The 22,733-nt window shown below is 43.2% G+C and overlaps 1 protein-coding gene and 1 long non-coding RNA gene across 5 annotated transcripts in view; one reads left to right on the top strand and one right to left on the bottom strand.

The window, feature by feature from the left end:
- Window positions 1-22,733, top strand: part of SCHIP1 (schwannomin interacting protein 1) — a 118,412-nt gene that overhangs the window by 88,186 nt on the left and 7,493 nt on the right. For all 4 annotated transcript variants that reach the window (XM_040636629.1, XM_040636628.1, XM_008706660.2 and 1 more), the window contains 3 exons: window positions 2,782-2,900; window positions 20,543-20,660; window positions 21,618-21,815. In XM_040636629.1, coding sequence (XP_040492563.1) covers window positions 2,782-2,900; window positions 20,543-20,660; window positions 21,618-21,815 — 435 coding nt within the window. The remainder of the gene's footprint in view (window positions 1-2,781; window positions 2,901-20,542; window positions 20,661-21,617; window positions 21,816-22,733) is intronic.
- On the bottom strand, window positions 14,176-22,732 carry LOC121104248. The gene is made up of 2 exons (XR_005836526.1): window positions 22,164-22,732; window positions 14,176-14,380 (listed from the first exon to the last, which is right to left on the bottom strand). It is a non-coding gene; the product is annotated as an uncharacterized LOC121104248 (long non-coding RNA).

The raw sequence follows: 22,733 nt of genomic DNA, 5'->3' as shown, positions 1-22,733 counted from the left end.
AGTGATCTGTGTCTAAGTGGTGGGATTATGGGTGATGTATATATTATTTACACTTTTCTCGATCTGTTCAGTGGGATCCAGAGAGAGAGAGAGAGAAGGGAAGTGTGAGAGATTGTGTATAATAAAACAGTCCTCTTCAAGCTGGTCATGAAATATCCAAGTATGGAGAATTGTAATTAACGTCGGTAGAGTATTTTTAAGGCTTTCTCCCGTATTGCTAGCTCGAGCGTAAATCAGTAAAGTGAATCAGGAAAGACAGACATGGAATCAAGGGTGCGTTCACACATTCACACCGGGGTAGGTATTCTCTTCAAATAAACCTCTGCCAGGCTAATGTTGGGCACCAGCGTATTGTTGAACGTGAGTCATTAACATTCATATTACCTGCTGATTTTATTTTTGGATATTCCATTTCACTCAACAGTTTTCTGACTGTAGAGATTATTGGGTGAAAATCTCTTTTGTATTTTATATGAATTAAGAAATAGGTTCACTAACTACACTAAATCTGCATGGCAGATATTGGGATTTTGAAATGAACTTATGAAGATGTCAAATGGTTATCAAATGGTTCTGTTTTGGCAGAACCATCACAAGCACCAGCCTGCGTATGGGGCAGGGTGGGTCGCTTTAATTAAGGTCTCCGGCAGCACAGTTGCAAGAGGTTAGTAAAACTAAAAGCCTTCTTGGTCCCCTTTATGGTAACTTTGTTACTTTCTCGGGGCTCAGTGCTGAGCTACCCCAGCAGACAATGTATCAGCATCGCATCTGGAACTGTAGAAAGCAGTCTTCTGTGGGGCTGCTTGCACACACTGTAGCTCTTTCCTGTGACGCAGCTCCAGTTGGTACATGCCAAAATGGAGGGCTACCCACATAAATCGATACAGATATAATCAGTAAAGAGAGTCCACAGAAAGCTCTGGTTTCCAAGAATTCAAAAATGTTAGGGAAAAGAGAACCGAGATGAGCTGTCCTTGAGCTAGCAGTTGGCAAACCTGTTAAAACTAAGTATCTGCTGCTGGAGCCTGGGGTGATGTTTTACACTTGATCTTAGCCAAAAGGCCAAGAAGCTATGGGGATGTGTATTTTGAAGACGGCGGGAAATTCTGATGCAACCTGTTAAGCTGGCAGCTGAGAACCACTATTTTAGCAGCACTGTGCTGTCATATATTGTATTCTTTTCTGTTTAATATAGTACCCCTAGCCACCTGTGGCTGCGGAGCTCATGAAATGCAGCTAGTGTGACTGAGGAGTGGAACTTCTAATTAATTAATTTTTAACCTAAATGTAAATAGCCACGTGTGGTTCATAACCACCACGTTAGAGCAGCCTTAACGTATAGCACACTGCCTTCCCTGAGGGGTGAAAAGAGGCTGCTTTTTGAGCCCACCCTTTCAACCGGTTGTGCATTTCATCACTGACACAGTGATGCTCGGATGATGGCTCAGAGCTTTCACGTGTAATTTCTGGGTACTGGTGGCAGCAGATGTGGCTCCAGAACCTCCTATGGGAGGATCAAGGGCCGTCTTGCCTTCCATAGCCACGCTCAATCACGTGAGCTGCATTTGGTAATGTCATTTGCTCATCGCCTTCAGCGCCCCCCCCCTCCCCGCTCAGAACATCCGATGGGGGCGCCTGGGTGGCTCAGTCGTTAAGCGTCTGCCTTTGGGTCAGCTCTCGATCCCAGGGTCCTGGGATCGAGCCCCGCATCGGGCTCCCTGCTCAGTGGGAAGCCTGCTTCTTCCTCTCCCACTCCCCCTGCTTGTGTTCCCTCTCTCACTGCCTCTCTCTGTCAAATAAATAAAATCTTTAAAAAAAAAGAACATCCGATGGTGCTTCTCCCATCCTTCATCGTCCCACAGAACAGAAAACTAAACTCTCGTTCTCACCCCAGGATTTCTAACTCATTATGTTTGTTTTTGTAGTTGTTTTATTTTTAACTAAGGAAATCATTTCTAATCTTCTCCCCTGTTGTTTAAAGGGTATAAAAGTTCAGCATGGTGAGTTTTTATGGGACTTTTATGGGAAGCCAAGTGTTGTAAACATATCCAAATTATCACAGTAGTATAGTTTCCCACATCCTTTTGCTATGCACACCGACCTGACTTCCCTTCAAAATATGAAACAGATGGGCCCAATTAGAATTCTCCAGCTATTCCAGGCCCTATGTTAGGGTTTCTCGTGTTCTGAACCCGGTGAGATCAGAACTCTTGAACAGACCGCCAAGACTGTAAGCAAGGTGCGGGCAGGGGCTGCGATCATCTAGCCTGGGCCAGGTTCCACCCGCACCAGCCATCTCCTAGAGGCTTGGTGCATCCTGGTTGAATGGATTAATATTCTTGCAACAGAGAAAGTGGGCTGAAGGGACGATATACAGGAGAGAGAAGACAAGATCCAGGGAAAAGCCACATTTGGGATAAAAGTGTTTGGGGACAAAGTGCTGGCGCTCCATGACTTTACTCTTACCCGCTGTCATATCTAGCAGGTAAGAAGAAAGATTACAGCACCCAATAATCTAGGTCTCTTCCAGTGACGACCACTTAGTACCACCAGGGTGATTTCCTAGACCCGGGATCGTGAAAGGCTCTGAAGAACCGCAGTTGCTTGCAGAGGTGAAACCAGGAAAGACGGTGTATTCGGCTCTTCGTAACTCACACACTCTTGTGCTGTGGCCTCTGCATGTTTTCTCTGAGGTTGCAGTTCGAAGAAACTTAGAGTCAGGCTCTGGCTGTGATGTATCTGCCCACTTATCAGCATTTTTTTATTTTCCTGAAATTTTAGGCACAGAAAAATGAGAGAGAATCTATCCGACAGAAGTTGGCACTTGGAAGCTTCTTTGATGACGGCCCAGGAATTTACACCAGCTGTAGCAAAAGTGGGAAGCCAAGCCTTTCCTCTCGGTGAGTGTTCTTTTGAGTTGATCTTCTGATATGTCCCTAATGGATTTTGTCATCTGACTATATGTTTAATAAAAGATATCTTTTAAACCCTTGAGTATTTTTTCCCCATAATACTACCACCTTTATTTGGATTCTAGACAGCCCCCTCCCCATCTGTTGGGTTTGTATTTTGTTTTTTAGTTTTTGCCCAGCCACTTGAGGTCATATTTCTATATTTCATTTTTTTTCCCCTAAGCACAATTCAGATTTTGCACTGTAATGGGGGAATCAAGCCACACTGTTAATCAAGCCAGCGGATGCTTAGAGAAGTGTGGCAGACCACCAGAATTCCCATTAAGCAGTCTCAAAGCATCCAGCTCCCCCCGCCCGCCCCCTGCCAGCTCCCGATATATTTGATTGCAGTGAATACTGGTAACTGAGAAATACAATTCCCACTTTGATCATTTAATGTTTATTACAGTACTTAACCTGTCCTCCAGGCATTTTTCCTTTATCTTAATTTATTTCAGGATATCATTGCTCATTTATTGTAATTTATTTCAGGAGATCATTGGTCATTTGCATAGCTTTTAATTTCAGTTAAAATATATTAAAATATAATTTTACCTAGAAAACAGGGCTATAGACTAGAGCTTCCCAAACTTTAATATGCATATGAATCACTCCCTGTATACTGGCTATATTTTCCATGTTAAGCCAGGTGTGGGAGACACACGATAGCATTCATGCATTTATTTAACCGGCAGATTTCCACACTCTCCTTCCTGTGATGCCCAGAGTTAGACACTTCAACGTCTATTTAAATCTATTCTATCTGGCTTTCAGTAAACCTTGTATTTCAGTCTCATCCTTAGAGACTTATCTGAATCAGCAAAAATCAAAAAGCATCTAAGCCTCGGCTGGGTGCCAGCTGGGTCTCCTAGGATTCCCTCACTTTCCTCGCGTGTCATTCCAGAGCTGGAAGGCCAGCCTTCCCTTTGCCGAAGAGCACCTCTTTCCCCTCCCAGTAGGATGTGGCAGGAGGAGCTCTGGCCTGGGGACCAGGAGACTGAGGATTAGTCCTAGTCAGTTTCTGATTTTGAGACTTTAATAATCTCACTGTACCATGTCTCAGTTTCTTTGTTTTTGTAAAATGAGATTTGACCATATGGATCTCTACTGCTTTTCTCTAATATTCCCCAAAGCACCAAAAAGTTTTCTTCTGGAAACCCCACCCATCTCTCTGCTCAGCAAAGTCACATTCATCTGGCCCAAATGGGAGGGTTTTTTTTTTTTTAATCAAAGTTACACACACACAAACACACACACATGCATATAAGACTCTGAAAATAGCATTAACAATAACTACAAGGTGTATAACAACAACACAACACAAAAGTTACAGTTCCCTGTCCTGTCTGTCTCTATCTTGTCCCATTCTCCAGAAATAATAACTTTTAACTCCTTGGCTATTTCTTCTGGTAATTTACCCGTGTATCTCTAAAGACTATTTTCTTAGTCTTTACATAACCACCCACTGATTACCAACTATAGAAAATGGTGATTCATGTCTTTTACAGCCTTCCCACAGACACGTCAGTATAACTCCCCCATTCTCCCTTTATAATTATTTCACAATTTGGGGTCAAATAATGGTTCATTGTTTACATTACTAAGATCATTGATTATTTACACCGAACCATGTAGTAAGCTGTGATTACTTGAGAAACATTGTCTTGAAATGAAAACTGCCCCATTTTTCCCTTTGCCAGTTCATGGTATTATCTTCCACTGTGTGAGCGTATCACACTTTATTCAGCCCCTCTTCTGATTAGAGGCACTGAGTTGTTTCAGAGGTTTTGCTCTTGTAAACAGTGCTACTTATAAACACTCTTGAACATGTCTCCTGCTGTCCACGTGCAAGAGCTTCTCTTTGGTGCCCACCTAGGAACAAAATTACTAGGAAAATACACGAATGTTCACATTCAGCAGGGAATGCCAGAAGCGTTCTCCAAAGTGGTTGCAGCAGGTTACACTACTACCAGCAATGTTGCAGAGGTCCTGTGGATCCGTAGTCTTTCTGACACGGTATTGCCGGTCCCTTTTACATTTTTGTTAATTAAACGGGTATTAAATAGTATTTCATTGTGTTCATTAGCCATCTTTGCTTCCTCTTCTGTAAAATGTCAATTTGGGTATGTCCAAATTTCTATCTGATTCTTTATGCTTTTTATAATTGTTTTATTAACACTTTTTCATCGTGATACTTACTCATCCTTATCTCTTCCCAGGTTGTTGCCTGTCTTTTCACTTCCTCAGTGTGTCTTTTATGACCAGAGTTCTTTTTATCAAACTTTCATAGTCCATGCTTTCTGTGTCTTGTACAAAAAAAAATCTACCCCAGGGTCCAAAAGACATTAACCTAGATTTCCTACCAAGAGCTGAAAGTGATTTTTTAAAGTCCGTAATCAATCAGGAGTTGGTTTCTTGATATGGTTATGGAGGAGACGTCTAATTTTTTTCGTTTACATGACCGTTTTTTCCATCCTGTGTATTAGACAATCCCTCTTTTACTCGCTGATCTGACAGATCACTTCTGTATATACTGTGCATTAATGGGGGTACATTCTGTTTTGTTGGTTACTGTTTCTATCCCTGCACCAATACCACACAGTCTTAATTACTGTAGCCTCAAAGTAGGTCCTAAAATCTGGGCAGGCAGGTAAGTCCCTCTCCTCTCTTTCTTCGGAAGTGTGCTGCCTGTCCTTGCTTTTGTGTTCTTCCATGTCCACTGTATATCCTCTAATCAAGTTCAGCAAAATACTCTCCTGGGATTTTTACTAGACTTGTATTAAATCTATAGATCAGTTCGGGGAAGAATGCATTTCCACAATATTATATCTCCCTACCCGTCAACATGGCCTTTCTCTCCTTTATTTAGATTTTATTGAATACCTCTTCTTAAGGCTCATAATTTCTCAGTTAGAGATATTATACATCTTTTGTTGTATTTATTTCTAGATGCTAGGCATTCTGATATTATTTTACGTTCTCTTTGATAATGCATTCTCGTTGTTTTGCTGCGGGTGAGCAGAAATGCAGCTTCGTTTTTATACCAGTCTTAAATACATCCACTCTGTTATATTGTTCCTACTATTTGTCTGCCCTCCTGTTACTTCTAATAAAGTTGTCTGTAGATTCTTCGGGAATTTTAGTACTATCATCTGAAAAACAGCAGCTTTATTTATTGCTTTCCAATCCTCACGCCCCTGCTTTTTTTCTTTTATTGCATGGGAAGGGCCCTAATATATTGAGGATTAAAAAGGGTAGTAGTTGGAATCTTTAGCTCATTTCTCATATTAAACGAATACTTCTACTGTTTCCTCATTTAGGATGATGTTAATTTTAGGTTTTCTTTAATGTTTCTCTTTATGAGTTCATTATATTCCCTTATATTCATAATTTATAAAGAATTTTTATCATGAATAAGTATGTAACTATCACGTGCTTTTTCTGCAGCTGTTGAGATCATTATATGATTACCTCTGTTAATCTATTAATGAATTACCTGTATAGATTTTTTAAATAGTGAACAATCCTTGCATACCTAGTATAAAGCAAAATTGGTTGGATTTTTTTTCAGACACTGTTGAATTTCATTTATAATATTTTGTTTAGGATTATTACACTTAGATTCATGAGTGACACGGGTCTGCTGTTTTCTTATAGTTTTTTTTTTTCTTGTTTTTATATCAAGGCAATGCTGGCTTAAAATTTAGTTGGCTACTATTCCTTCCATAATGTCTAAGAAAATCTGCAGAGTATTGGAATATGTTATTTCTCACCTGTATAACCATCAGGCCTGGTATTTACTTCATGTGTTTGCTCTAACTGCTTCCAGTTTTTAGATGGTGTTAAGATTGTACATGCTTCTTATATCTTCTTAGGTCAGTCCTGGTGGGTTGTGTTTTTCTAAGAATTTGTCCCATTTTGTTTAAGTTTTCAAACATTTTTGAAATGAGGCTTTCTCATTTTACAATAGGTATTAATTATAGGTAAATTGTTTAAAATGTTTTCTACATTGTCCATGATTTTTTCTGAGTTATTTTTGTTTGTTTTGATTTCTGCCCATCAACAGTTAAGTGCAAAATGCTAAATGCTGTAAGTGGACTCTGTGGTTGGGGCTTGGTGACATACATTGTTTCCTCCGAGAGACATTCCCTGACCACCCAATTAAAAAGTGAACACCCCACGTACTTATCATTTTCTCTCCTCTTACTCTGCTTATCCTCTTACCCTAATTTGCTTTTCTTTGTAGTCTTTATCACTACCTGATATTGTATTATATATATATATATTTGTGGGGTTTTTTTTTATCCATTCTTTGTCTTTGTTTAGCACTGAAATGTGGGCTCCAAGAGAGCAGGTCTGTTTTGTTCTCCACCATAACTATTGGCTAAATAGTGCCTAATACAGGGACACCTGGGTGGCTCAGTCGGTTAAGCGACTGACTCTTGATTTCAGCTCAGGTCATGATCTCAGGGTCCTGGGTTTGAGCCCTGTGTCAGGCTCCGCGCTTGGTGGGGAGTCTGCTTGAGGACTCTCTCTCCCTGTTCCTCTGCCCCTCCCCCTGCTCACTCACTCACTCTCTCTCTCAAATAATCTTTTTAAAAAATAAAAATTAATAGTGCCTAATATATAGTCACTGAAGATTTGTTGAATTAAGGAACGGTGAACTTCCCCTTAGAATGGTCAAATAAAAATGCAACTATTTCATCAGGGTGCCTCCAAATAAAAGTATGTCAGGCTCTTTTCTTTTGGACTCTAAGTTGCCATGGAGAACTCTCCAACCTCACCCTGAGGAGTTTTAAGCCTGGCTGCCAGTATTTTGAGACTCTAGTGTAGAATGTTATTTAATTCCTCTGACGTCAGTATGGGCCCTCCGTTTGATACTTCAGCTGTGTCTGAGTGCGCCCCATTTCAGAGCTCCTCTGGTTCGGCCTCTCCAGGTAGTAAACTTCCTCGTTCCGCCAGGCCACAGGTGGTCAGGGCAAATAGAGGGTCTGGATAGGCCTTTCAGGTTTTCAGTCAGTCTCTCTCTGTGCGGTCCCAGCCCACTCCCTGGCCTGCGGGTGTACCTAAGCGTGTCAGGGACTCTGCGCATGCGCTCCTCCAGCCATCCCTGCGAGCACCCAGCAAATTGAAATGTTGAGTCAAATACCTCTCACCCATCTGCATTTTATCTTCCAACATTTGTTCACACTCTCTTGTGTGCTCTTGTCTCCTTTTCCACTTTCTTTGCCCCTGGAGGTTTATGCCTTCTTTCTTCGTTTAATATTATTTTACCAGGATTTCGGAAGAGAGAGTAGACAAATACCTGTGTTGAAAATGCCATGTTGAACTAGAAGTCTCATGAAGGTTTTGGCCAGATGGCTTCCCGGGGCATGGTTTTCATTATTTCTAATAGCAGAAGTATCTTCTCAAATAAAATCCTGTGCAGAAACCCTGTATGTAAAACCAAGCTACCCTCCTGTGGTTCAGGAAGACTGAAGAAGAGGGTCTGGGACACCTCTGCCCAGAAGATGGCTCCCCGTCATTTCCCCTCAGTGCCGCTCTTCGTCTTCCCCCTTCAGCCTCCCTCCCTAGGCCTCCACGGGAGGGCTTCTCTCCAGCACTCCCTACATGCCCCCAAAGCCCACCTGAAACTCTTCAGGCAGAGCCAGATTTGAAAATCCCTGAGTCATCTACCCCCGGTGGAGACACAGCTACCGAAACCCGTATGGATTTCACAGTAGCTCATAACAAGCTCTGCTTGTTGACTCGCCATAAGGAGGATTATTTATATCCTGTTTTTTCAGATGTTTTCATCTCCACATTCTGGGATGAGATCATTCTCTGTGAGAACACAATGACTTCTTGGATGCCCTTTAGGATGATGGCTAATGATGAGACTTAATGTTTCTAAGAAATATCACTTTATCCCTGCAAATTGAAAGTCTGCAAGACTGACTGTCATTTCCCTTGTCAGTAATAATGTAAGAGAAAAGCCTCAGGAAATGTTCCGTTGCAATTGTGTAACCCACGTTCGCCCTCCCTATTAGAATTAATTTTTTTCTAATGTATTACAATCCCTGAAATTCTTCATTGAGCCAGAAATACCTCACCTCTTACTAACAAAAGGACTTGAGGGACGTTAGAACTTTGAAGTCCATTAGTATGGCGCTCCAGAATGCACCAGAGTACTTGCGCTGAATTATTAAATCATCAGAACCAGGTAGATGTTTTTTGACTGTATGACTCCAGAGAGCTCAGTGCTCAATTTTAAGTGAGGCCGAGGACTTAAAATTAATTGGCTGAGCTTACTTTAAGATGAGATGTCCCCAAGTAAGTGGGACCTTTGGCAAACTCATGGAGTTCTATTTGTGTATTTTAAAGAAGGTGCATTTACCTATAAAAATTAACTTCATACACACTGTGTGAGAAATTTTGAGGCAACATGAGGGTCTTCTGGGAAGACATGTGTGAGCTTCTCCTGTGAGTGTAAGTGCCTCCAAGTTGCCCTTTGGGTTTCAGCCCCACTGAATTTTTCTAATTGGTGCTGTCTCCCAAAGCACTTTTTAAAAGAGTGACAAGCTGTTAAATGTAAGCGAGGCTTACAATAATCCCATAAAGACGTTTCATGCCTAATACTGCAGCAAAAGAATTTTTGATATTGCTTCATAACTCAACTAATTAAATTTGACTTATACTGAAATGCAGCAAATATAGGAAATACCATTTTTTCTCCAAAACATACTAATCCACACATAATCAGCCTTTTCGAACTGAGACTGTATGACCTTTGTTATTTTTCCCTGTTTAGAAATGTTTCGGTGAAAGCTTTAAGAAAGCTTAGAAGGAAAGGAGAAAAGTAAATTACCTAGTCTACTTTTGAAATAGGTTTCTAAGAAACATTCAGTGTAGTCATGTTCTTGAAAAAAATAAATATTCCTTTTCTCTTATTACTAGTATCATACTTTCCTATAAAATATTTTTTCATTGACCAATGTAATCTTGAATCACTGTTATATTTCGGATTCTGAGTTGATACAGCTCGGCGTTATTAAAGGACTGGGAGCTGGCTTGGCTGCTATGAGAGCACAGACAGAGCGGTCATTAGTAATAGACAGCGAGGAAACCTTTCATTTTTCAGACATTACAATCTGATCTGACGTTGTGGAGAAAACATTTGCGACCTTCTCCATTCTGCTTTCCTCAGACTAACCATAAAATAAACCTGACTCTTCCTTCTCTTCTTACTTTACCCCAAGACAGATCCTTATTTACCTACATATAAATATAAATACAGTCTTTTTCATAAAGTATACAGCGGGAAGTTGTAACCTAGAAGAGGCTATGCCCTTCTCTCTAAACATTGTAAATATTATGAAAAACAGAAATTCCCCAGAGAGCTTTTGAGCAGCTGGTTTGAATAATGATTACTATTTACGCATCTCAACTATTCCAACATCCACAAATCAGAACCCATTTCTTTGTTATTCTTATAGGTTTCTAAGTGAATGGCTGAGGCAAGACCAATAATAGATCCCTACCACCCTCTTTAGTGTTTGGGCTGGGGATGGAGGCCGGGGAGGCACCTGGCCCAGGGAGTTGTAGCAACTGGACAGATAGCAGTGGTCGAGAGTGCCTTTAAAGAAATTGGACTCACAGGATCTTGGAATGTGAGAAACTGGGAATCTGTATCTATAATGTGCCACAGGATCCCAAGTGGAACCAGCGTCATTTTGCCAGGAAGGTAAATCATCCTTCTGTCTCTAACAGTAATAATTTTTGCATTATTTCCTGGACAAGGAAGCAGCCTAGTCCTATCTATCCAGCACAGGTAAGGAAAGAGGTTGTCCTATTTCAATGCAATGAAATTTGCTTGCTGTGGCATCTGTCTTGAAGTAATAGGCACATCCTGTAGCAACCTATTTATAACGTGCAACATATCTTTTAAACTTCATATTAATCTCCTACACATGTACCAATCATTTGCTTAAGAAACCCTTCATGTAAGTAATTCCAAAATACATGTCATTGCAAATGATACTTTACAAATTATTTTTTATGTTTGAAAAATGATTAGGTAATCTGTAAGGAAACCTATCATTTTTTGTATGTCCTCCTCTACTATTCTAAAATATCACATAATTTTAAAAGTAAAGCAAGATATGAAGGGGATGTTTTGAGGAGTCATAAGAATAAAATGGCAAAACAAATTTAATTATGTAAGCAACTCTTCTCTCTCACAAACCTGAAAGAAAAGTAAAATTTAGGTATTTGTGAAATTTTCTTTGTCTAATAAATAGCCTCACTTTACAATAATGCCAATGACCCCAGTTTAATTAGGTGCAATTAATTTTGTGCAAGCGAAAGTTGACATCTTGCTAGAGGCATAACCAGCTGTACCCTGTCTTATGAATTTTTTTATTATCACCAATGAGAATTCAGTTGTCGGAGCTATTGCAAAAGGGTGGGAGGCAGGGAGGAAAAGGCCACAGGGCTGCATTTTATATTTAAAAATGGCTCCAGTGGACAGAGAAATGTTTAATTAAAAGAGCTTCTAGGAATGATTTCCCATTGGCACATCATCTCTGACAAGTGATCATGACTTTATTACCGCGGTTCGCACTCCCTTTGGACAGTGTTCCCATACATGTGTCTGGACACATCAGCTCAAATGAAGACCAGGCCCCTTTGAGAGTTCACAAAGCGCTCCCTGCTGCGAGAAAACACTCCCACCGACTGCAAGTGAACCGTGTCGTCTGGAGGTTTAATGCAGTCCTTTTGTTCAATCTTGGAGAAGTTCTGTACCCCTCAGATTGCTCTCGTCCAGATTATCACATGCATTAAAAAGCCACGGAAGATATTTTGAAAAACCACTGCCACCACCATTCCACATGCCTCCTTAACACTTGTAGTTTTTATTTTAGTGATTGAAAGAAGGCTTCTAGACTTATTTGGGTAGACATTTTTATCACCTGTGTCTTGTACATACAAAAAAAAAAAAGAAGAAAAAGTAAAATATGCTGGTTAAGATGGTCTGAAACCCTCTTCACGTTCAGAATCCAACTCTCCATTTAACCACTTTGCGTCCAACTTGTCGGTCTTCGCTTCTCCCCACAGTGTCCCCCTCTGAGCCCTCAGATGACCTTGCGAGCCACCAGCCTTGTCCTGCGGGTTGGATGCTGGGCTCTGTTGTTCTTAGCAGATGGCAGGAGTACCTGAACTACCAGATCCCACCTCTTCATGAGTGGTCCTTAGCTGGTTTGTTGGCTGAGGGAGTGACAGGTCAGTGACGCAGTCATGCCACCAGCCACCGGGGTGGCTGACATTGTGAGACACCTGACTTTAAAGATGGCAAAATATGAACAACCACACTTCATAGAATCCATGAAATTCAGTAGATGTGCATTCTTTTGAATGACTGCATATTATTCAAATGACCACAAATTAAATCATGAAAAAGAATGTCTTTTTCTGCCACCAATGTCTACTCTGCAACCAAGCCTAAATGGTCGCCCAGCTTTTTTTAAACATGAATATAAAAAGTGGTGAAAGCAGTGATTCAGTGTACAGGAGAGTAAAAGCATTTGCACGTGAGATTGTCACCAATCCAGTCACCCCTCAAAAACATGCACAGGCACTGACTCCCCAGCTGCCGTGCCTTTACCGCAGACCCATGAACATTACCAGCAGTCCAGAAGCAACAAGCATTTCTTCATCCCAGCAGCTGAAATTCATCAGCAGGTCGGACAAATACAAGTTTAAACTCTGTCTGGGCAGAGGAGTAAATAAGCAGGCTGGCTTTAAAAACACAGACATTGAAATGTGTATCAATTACTTCCGAGCCTGTAATCTGCTGCAGATCCGAGGGGGAGAGGGGATTGAGACTGGGCCTGGAAGGGATGTCAACAGTTGAATAGAAGAGTCCATCTCCAGAAATGTGCACTTCAAAGAAAACAGTTCTTGCTGCCCTCCAAGAGGATCTCCCGCCCCCACCCCCCTGCCAAAACCAAAAGGCCAGCCTGACTCATACGTGAGTCATGCTCCCTGCACAGCCGCCATCTGAGTCACACACACAACCATCGTCTCCCAGCCGTCACACATTTCATCCTACTCACCTTTTCTCCAACACACAAGTGCTAATCAAGTCACCCGTTACCCTTTTAATTCCCACTAAATGCCCACACGTGACAACTCAGAGGAGCTCAAGGAGAGAAATTCAAAGTCAACTGAATTTCTTCCACCAAAACAGATCTAGGTATATGTCCTGCCATTTTTCTGTGCGTAATATATCTTCACATTTCTGTTTACAAAACTGGAACCATATGCTATATGATACTATACCTGCCGTTTGATAGACTGATTTTTCTTCACTTAACAGCATATCAGGAACATTGGCCCATGTTCATAACTGTTCTTCTATACGTATTTTTACTAGCTGCATCATGACCATTGTATATTTCACCAAATATACTTAATCTGCTATTGGTAGACATTGGAATTGTTTCCAGTTTTTTGTTTTGTTTTTGTTTTGCTTCCTTTTTTCATCTTTTTTTTCTCACATTCATGAATTTACTCTATCCTTCTCAAAGTGCCCTGGCCTCTCAAAACAGGCTCTAGTCCTAGAGCAGAATACCAGCCTGTGACCTGTGCAATTTAACCTCTGGGTCCTAGTTTTCTCATATGTAAAATGCGGGTCATAATACTTACTGTAGTGTATCTGAGGGGTGGAGGTCATATATCTGAAGTGCCGTAACACGAAGTAGATGACCCAGAATGGTCACTCTTGGGGCACGGGGTGGCGCAGTCGGTGAAGCATGTGAATCTTGATTTCTACTCGGGTCATGATCTCAGGGTGGTGAGATCAAGCCCTGCATCGGGCTCTGCACTGGGCATGGGACCTGCTTAGGGTTCTCTCTCTTCCTCTCCCTCTGCCCTTCCCCCACTCTCTCCCTCTCTTAAAAAAAAAAAATTATTCTTATTTCAGGATGTAAATTGCTTAGAAATCATTTGGCTTGATTAAGATGAAAGTAGACCACATTTGCACCTAAGAGAGATGACTGTTTGTATTCCATTGTTACTCCAGTATTAAAGAAGCCTCATTCTGGTCTTCAGTGCATGGTAGAAAATATTTCTGGCGAAATGCTTTTTTTTTAACATTAAAATCCTATAATTCCAAATTTAATTACATGTAAGTGGTCATTAGTGAAGAAACTAGACACTGATACGAAATGAGAACCAACAGCTGTCTGGGGAATGCAAGTATTTATAGCTCTTGGGAGACTCGGGTGAGGTTACAGGGGCTGTGATGCTTCACCGGAGAAAAGCTGGTGAGTGCCACTTCCCCTTTTTCTATCGGTTTCTTACACGGTGAGAAGATTCTGTGGCCGCGTGGTGTTGGACGTCCTCCAGCCATCATGTGAACATGTACAGATGGAAGGTCCAGAAGCAGCCTTAGAAAAGGAAGCGGAAAGAGAGATTATGTGCAGGATTAGAAGAAAAAAACCTAGAGAGGGCCACTCACACCCCAGCCACCTTTGGAGCTGCCCTCCTCAGCTTTCACAGAGGAAGCCAAATGCCTGAGTCCTGTAAGATGTGGGGTCAGGATGGGACATAAAGAGACATGGTGTCCCCTCTTGTCCCCAGTCCTCTCTGCGGCTTGGAATTTGAAGCTACCGTGAACTTCTCTGGGCACGTGCCTGCCAGATGGTGGGCTTTCCCATCTCTCCTGCCTTTATCCCCCCTCTCCCCGACTCTGATTCCCCAAGACCACCTTTCTTCGGCAGCCCCGTCGTCTGCAGTGACTCTTCTTGCTTAACACCTTATTTACTGATGGACGTCCAGGTCGTAAAGGTATTCTTTCCTCATATCTAAGATAGGGAGTATCTACTTTGTGTATTCCACATTTCTATTTGTACGTTATGATTTAATGATTAAGCACTGGGCACCTGTCGGAAGACCTGATTTCTGTTCGTGGCTCAACTACTAACTATGCATGCACTTAACAGAGGGGTCATGAACTGTAAATGCCCTCAGGGGTCAGCGAGAAACATAAATGAGTGGAGAAGCCCAGATACAAGGCAATAAGGAGTAGTGGGGACTGTAGCAAACTAGAAACTGTATGCCCTGGCCAAAACGGACAGCAGCTACTCAGCACCAGCCTGTTTGCACCGTGGAGTTCGCCGAGACGGTGTTCCCTGGTCCTCGAATGAATGAGTGAGTGAGTGAACAGTTAAACATCCCTTCTGTAGTATAAAAATCATTTATATACTTCTGTGTGTGTGATGATATGTGCTGGGCCAGCAGTATTCACACAGTTACGTAAATACCAGTCTTCCTGAAAGTCCAATAAATGAACATCCCATGCATTACACACCGTTTAGCAAGGAATTAACATAGTCCCACTCGAGTAGAATAAGAAATATCATTTTAGAATAGTATTTTCACAATAACAAATGGTGGGTAGCAGAAGAGGAAGCGGTCAGGGTTTGGGGATGGGCAATGTCTTTGATCAAGGAGGAGCGGCAGCCCATTTTAAGCCCCCTCAGCACACCCTGCAGAGACACCATCGCACATTCAGGACGCCTGGAGCTCACCAAAACCTCAATGGTTCCCGCTTTCTTTCTTTCTTCATTGACAAATCCTTAGAAAAATGAAATGTGTTTACACCTACCGTTGGGTAATTACAACCCACATTTTATATTCCTTCTCCTTTGAAAGTTTCATGAAACAAAAAAAGATAATATTGTAAAAATACGGGTGATTATTTATCATGTATAAAGTCTTTGAATAATGCATCAAAGATCCATTAAAATACGTGGAAATAACATATCTTAATGGCCCAGTCACAAACGAGGTGGGGATATTGAGCATCAAATGACAGCGCGGGGCCGGTGGCTCTCCCAGCCACTCTGACTGTGGAGAGAAAATGAGCAAGGCGTGTTTGAAATCCCTAAGCATATGCGTGGTTCCTTCTCGCTCTGCTTCTGGAGGAAAACCGAACAATTGCCTTAGAATTATAAGCAACTGCAGGAGGTGTAAACCCACTAAGATTATATTATCAGACACACAGTCAAGATCTGATAAATCCAGACCTGAGATTAAATGGAGTGTGGGGGGAGAGCCCTGGATTCGAGAAACAGAAGTTCAGCCTGCCGTCCCTTCTTCGTGACCTTGGCGTACCAGCTGTCTTTTGCCATAGCGATGATATATATTCCAAAAAACACCCGTATCCGTGGCATTCAGTAACAAACCTTGATTTCTGCTTAGGGGCCTGCAGGCCGGCCGAGCAGCTCTACTGATCAGAGCTGGGCTCCAGGGGGCTTACTCGGGTGTGCATCAGCTGCGGGTTGGAGGCGCCTTTACTGCCCTTGGCCGAGCTCTGTCGAGCGCTCAGGGCTTCCGCGGGGACAACTGCTGATGGAGCTCTGTGCCGTGAAGTCCCTCATCTGCCGGCAGGCGAGCCTGGACTTGTCCTGAGGGCCCAGGCAGGGCTTCCTCGGGGATACTTGGCACTGGAACACCGGCACTTCCTAGGCATCCTGTTGGCCAGACGTCAGAGGCCAGCCCGGGGGTAGGGAAGTAGACCCCAGCTCTTGATGGGAGAAGCTGCGAGGTCAGGTTACGGAGGCGGCAGGTGCAGGGAGTGAAGAATTGGGATCATTTTTATACACCAGGCTCTTATGGGAGTGGGGAACTTTGACTTCTCTGTGTAACTAACTCTTACCTTGCGTGTTACCCGCACGTGGTTGTACAGCCAACCAGGGAATACAAGCGAGCATCATTTTAAACTCGAATTCAGTGCAACAGTTGAAGAGAAGTTAACTAAGGGACGGTGTAGGGGGTAAAAACCAAAGAATTTTAAACATTTCTGTGTAGACACCGGCGGTCTAAGCTGCTGCTGGGAGACTGCTGTTTCTAAAATCAGAAAACACAAAATAGTTCTGGGGTTCAGAACCGGACTCGGAACAGCCCAGTCCCAGTCACCTCAAACCAAGGCCAAGGACAGAGGCCAGATTCACAGTGGCTACTGCCCCAGTAGGAACCACAGCAAACTTGAGGGTCATCAATCACATTGTTTCTCCCAGGGAATAAACCGGTCTTGTCCTTGTATTTTGAAAAAAAGTATTCTCTTTATACCAGATTATATTATCACTTGGCTGGGTTTTTGAGCTATTGTCGTCTTAGTAGTTAAAAACCTTTCACCTCTGCCACCCTCTCGGTGTTTTGTGTATTTTCATAATCTCCCCAGTAATGGTAGTTGGAAGTCAGCACAGGCGTTTTATAAGTCAAGGTCTTCCTCACCCTAAAAGCCAAGCAGACGTTGGTGCTCGTTGGTCCTCTCGACTATATGCCTTCCTGCTGCTGGCCAGTAGGCACTGTCGCTAAGAAAGCCACTTGCACTCACACTGAGATGCCCAGTAGACATATTGAGTCTCGTGTCTTCGTATTTCTGACCGTTCTCCATCCAGAACACCCTCTGTTCAGGTCCCAGGGCTCCCTGTCAGTAACTCCGGGCTGCAGTGTGGTTTTTCACTGCTTCGTGGTCCATAAGGAGGTTTCCGGGATAACCAGGACACAGACCTTTCAGCCTTACTATCGACAGGCAAGGCAGACGTCAAGCAGCCTTTTGCGTGAACAGTTTGCTAAATGCCACTCAAAACATCAAGCAACCTTGAATTGGATACCTTAAATTATATCGCTAATTAAAAAATGAGGATCGTGTTTCGTTTTCACCTCTGATGATGCTTGAGAGATCCAGGCAAATTAGACCCCTGGCAGCTTGGATTTTGGGGGGGGGGGGGGGGGGGGCGCTGCAGTGTGAGGGACAGAGGCCGGGGACTCCAGGTTGCAGGAGTGAGCCTCAGAGCAGCCGTGCTTCCCCAGGGTCGGGGAAGGGGCTCAGAACAGGGGTTATCATTTCTTGACCCTGTGACACAGAGGCCTTCGAGAGCACCAGGTGGCCCCCCTCATCCCCCAGCCAGGCTGCTGCTTGAGATCTGTGACTGAGTTTCCCCAAAGCCGTCTTCATCTTAAAACCTGCTTAAAGGCTAAAGGCAAATAAATCCTTCTTGAAACCTGAGTCCATTTTAAGATGTCTTTACTAAAATCCCCTCTGAACCATTAGCTGTTATGTCATATAATTTCCTTTTCCTGAGAGTAACATTCTTGGTGATTACCGCTATAAGGAATTGTAAGTCTCACCCAGTAAGAAGTCCTGCTCAGTTTCCCACGGTGCTAATGTGGTACTAAGGCGATTTTCTGAATTTCTACCTGAGGTGTTTTTTTTCGTTTCATTCTGACTACTAAATCTTTCCCTTCTTTTTTTTTTCTTTGCCTTCCCTGAGTTAGAAATGCTGTATGGTTTGGTTGTTGAGGTCTGAGTTGATCCTTAGCACAAAGGTCAGTTGGGGGCAGAATGACAAAACTTATGATCAGACTTTCTTCAGAATGAAAATATATATCCCTGGGTGTTTTAACCTTATTTTCTAATGGTATCGTGGGTTATTATTATTATTATTTTGTAACCTGTGCATCCAGTGGCCAGACACTTCAAGACTTTAGCAGTTCAGTAAATAGAAAATGTTACATACTCCTAGATTCAAATTAGGTTTAACTTCATGCCTTTTTAATTTTAAAATATGCTTTTAATGTGATTTTTTAAATTTGCAGTTTTACTTCCCACTATTTCCTAATCCATATATCTTGAGTTTTACATTAAAAATGGGTTGATTGGAGGGGGTGGTTGACAAACTACAGATAATTAGTTTTAAAACTTAATTTATGTGGGATCAAAGGGTAACCTGAACATATTAGATTTCTCCAGGAAAAAAAACAATTGCAATGGAAGAAAATTAAAAGGAGATAAATTCTAGCTCAGTAGAAGCCCAAGCTGCCTAATAGTTTAAGACAGCTCGAGGACACTCTGTCAGAAGTACTCAAGGCCAGGCGATGTATTCAAGTAAGTGGCTTGAGAGGTTCCTTTACAAAGTCACACCACCTTTAAAATTCTGTATTCCTCTGTCTGGGCTTTCAGAAAGTAGAAGGGCTGTGAGTACGTACAGAGCACCTGCCCTGTGCCTAGCTCCGAAATATTTTCATCCTTCCTACAAAACACAGAATTATTCACCCCATTTTCCTGATAAGGAAACTGAGGTTCATAGAGGTTAAGTAATGGGCCCAGAGGAAGAAGTGAGGATTCAGAACCTAAGCCCGACGGACTCCAAGCACCCTGAGCTGTTCAGGCAGAGCCTGTGCCTTCCGTGCCTGCTGAGGGCTTGGCTCCTCGTCTGAACAGGAAGGCTGCCTGGGCGCAGAAGGGAGCGGCCTGCTGGGGGGAAGGCTACCTCTCCTTACTGGATTTTCAGTAATTCCAGAAGTTACCAATAGGTGGCAGTACATACACGTAACAGTGACGGTGCCTGTGTTAAATCGGTGGATTGTCTTCTTCCGGATGCCCTATGGTTGTCAAAGAATCACTGCATGTGCGTCATCTGAGCAATTTATACAAAGCGTCCCTACCCATTGGAATAAAGAAGGATACTAATGTCAACTATCAGACGAGTTGCTCTTTGCGTCTCTCCCTGTGACGGTAATAATGCCAGAGCAATTCGGTGTTGGCTTCCTAAACCTGGCTTCCACTCATCCCCTTCTGCTCCCTTGCTGCTGGGGAGCGGCCTTTGCCTTTTCTTCTAAGCTGACACACAGACTGGGACGACGAGGGATGCTTGAAAAATTACTTCTTTAAAACTCTTCGTAGCCAAACAGTATTGAAATATGTTCCATTTCAAAAAAAAAGGTTAGGCCCGAGAGTTGTATCCGTGGTCCACCGTCGCGTGGAGCAGGCACACAGCCGGGTGACCCCCTGGCCCCTCTCCAGCACCATCGCCCGTGGAGCTCCAGGACTCACCACCAACATAATGAGCTCCGAGGAGCCTCCACCTCTGAGGCTCTTCGTGCTGCAGGCCGTCTGCTGTGTTGCAAGGTTGTGCCTTTCCGACTGGGTCCGGGGTTTCCTTCAGTTTCTCTAGGGTGAACCTGTGGCGTATTTTTTTTTTAATGACATAAATGAGCTCCCTTGGTTGGCTTTTGGCAACTTGCTGAAAGCATAGTTTTCCTTCAGACAACCCTGTTCTGTCTATTTGGGGAGAAAAAAAGGAGTCTTTCTTCAGAGGGCTGTGGCCCTGGGAGGCTGGCTCTGACGAGCTTCTTTGAATTGTCCCCGTGGGACAGGGCACTAGGTGACAGCAGGCTGAGGACCCCATTCACCTCTATCAACAGGAATGTAAACTCAGTGACCCCACACAGTTTATTCTGCACCAGCCATGTGTTTGGTATTGTGGCCTTAAATTATCTTTCACTTAAGGTGAAATCGGTGTGAAAAAAATAATATTCACAAAAGTTATCGTTTTATCATTTGTCAACTTATGAACTAAGTTATCATCATTGTCCTTTAGTAAAAGTTATCATTTGTAAGTTGGGAGTGACATCGGTCACTCACTTCTCCATGCGAGGAACGCCTCAAACTGCTTTCCGTTAACAAAGCCAGGCAGTTGTAACGCGCCCACGGTAACCAATGGCTGAGCAGAACCGGTGTCCTGTGTGCTTCTGCGCAGGCTGCAGAGTGGGATGAACCTGCAGATATGCTTCGTCAACGACAGCGGCAGTGACAAGGACAGCGACGCTGATGACAGTAAGACTGAAACCAGCTTGGACACCCCCTTGTCTCCCATGGTGAGTCCAAAGCCACCAAAGCTCTGTGTGTGTGCTTTCCTGGTCACTTAGCTTCTTTTTTTGTTGTTAGTCAGGAAAAAAACATGGCAGAGATGAAAAAAATGTCTCTTGCCATTTCTTGACATAGCATGTGCCAATAATTTGACAATGAAGAATCAAAGCTATGATACAGCAAGGAGACACGAGCCCTGTTAAAGTTAGCAACTACTTTCGTATTAAACCAAGAGAGAAATCACATATGCCCCCAGAGAATCATGCTGGATACCAGCCCTTCTCCACTGGGCTTAGAAATATGAAGTGCAGACCAGCAGTGGGACACGTTTTAAAAGGCAGGGGCGGGGATCCGGGTGAGGACGGGGGGGCTAGCACCCAGAGACGTTGTTCAGAGAAACCAGCAAGATAACGTGTGTAAAACATTCCTTACTCATTCCTTGCACACACAGTACAAAGGATGGCTTAATGATCCTGGGAGCTAATTGCTGGAATCCTTTACTCTCTGTGAAGTCTGTATCACCTTTCTTTCCCAAGACCAACCAACAGGAAACCGTGTTGGTCCCTGAGTGTAGGGCAATGTCAGAACTTCATTGGATACCAGAGATCCTGTCCACTCCAGAGAACAACATGCTGCCTTAGCTCTGGGTTAAATATTTTGCTGTGTCTGATCGCTTTAGGAAAGTTTAAAACCAAATATCAAAGGAATGTCTCAAGTTTGTCATAAGTAGATTCTCCCTATTATTATGTGACTCTGCTAAAATCAGGGTCTGTTCTTGGCACTGAAGAAATAAACCATCTGCTTTGATGTTATTTGAGATTCATACAGACCAAATCAAGTGGCGAGTCGCGTTGATGGAGGGGACTCTCTCAGCCACTCTGGGAGGGCCCGGGGACTGCTCTAGCCCATCTCCAAAGATGGCGCCTGACACAGAAAGCTCAGGGCTGCTCTTTTTCCCTTCACAGAGCAAACAGAGTTCTTCCTATTCTGATAGAGACACTACTGAAGAGGAATCCGAATCCCTGGATGACATGGATTTCCTCACAAGGCAAAAGAAATTGCAAGCTGAAGCCAAAATGGCCCTCGCCATGGCCAAACCAATGGCCAAAATGCAAGTAGAAGTGGAAAAACAGAACAGGAAAAAGTCTCCCGTCGCTGATCTCGTAAGCAGCAGACACTGAAATGCCAGCGAGTGTTTGGTGGCTGCAAATGGTTGACGCGGTCCCAGTTCTTTCCCAGAGTTATGCAAACTTGGGTTTCTACGAGGCAATTTATAAAAAGTACTGTCATTGAGAAATATTTAAGTTCGTTTCTTTTTCCTTCCTACTGCATCACTCAGACACATAAGCAACAGATTACACGAAAATGAACTCTGTTCTTGATTCATATGTACTGTATTTCTTAGAGGCATAATTAGCTGTCAGGGGAATATCTTAATGTCATTAAAGCAACATCAGTTTAGAGCCTACTGGTTATGGCAAACTCACTGTTGCCTTAGCGCTCGTTCCCACCTTTCAGTGAAGACAGTACGGCATAGTGGATAAGGTCCTGGGCTTTGAAGTTCACCTCTGCCGTTAACTTGCTGTGGGGCTCTGGGCAAGTTACTGAGGTCTCAGTTTTGTCATCTACAAAATGGGAATAGTAACACCCGTGTGAAAGCATGATTGTGAGAATTCAGTGAACAAAGCATGCAAAGCACACAGCACAGTGCTGGTAGCGTGGTACAAACTAATAAAGGGCGGATATTATTAATTTTATCCATGTCATTGGTATTCCTGGAGCTCCCTGGTCATTCATTTGTGGACGTGATCATTGACTCACCATTGTCACAGCCTGTGTTCAAGACCAGTCTGAGAGCTTTGGATTTGATTAATGTAGCATTTTGATGCCAGTAGGGTTTTGGACAACATGGTGTGTGAGGCTGGGGGGCAGGGAGCTCGCACTGGGAAGGGCAGACCGGGAAGGCTCTGGAGCACAGACCCTGAACGGAAGTGGGTGAGAGCGGGTCTGTCGGGAGAAAGGTGGGTCTTGTGCTCAGTGCCCTGGCTGCTCGGGTCACACCTCCGTTTCTTCCCTCTGTA

This window comes from Ursus maritimus, unplaced genomic scaffold (genome assembly GCF_017311325.1).
Source record: "Ursus maritimus isolate PB19 unplaced genomic scaffold, ASM1731132v1 scaffold_20, whole genome shotgun sequence".
In the NCBI taxonomy this organism is placed as follows: Eukaryota; Metazoa; Chordata; class Mammalia; order Carnivora; family Ursidae; genus Ursus; species Ursus maritimus.
This window is presented reverse-complemented; position numbering and strand designations above follow the sequence as displayed.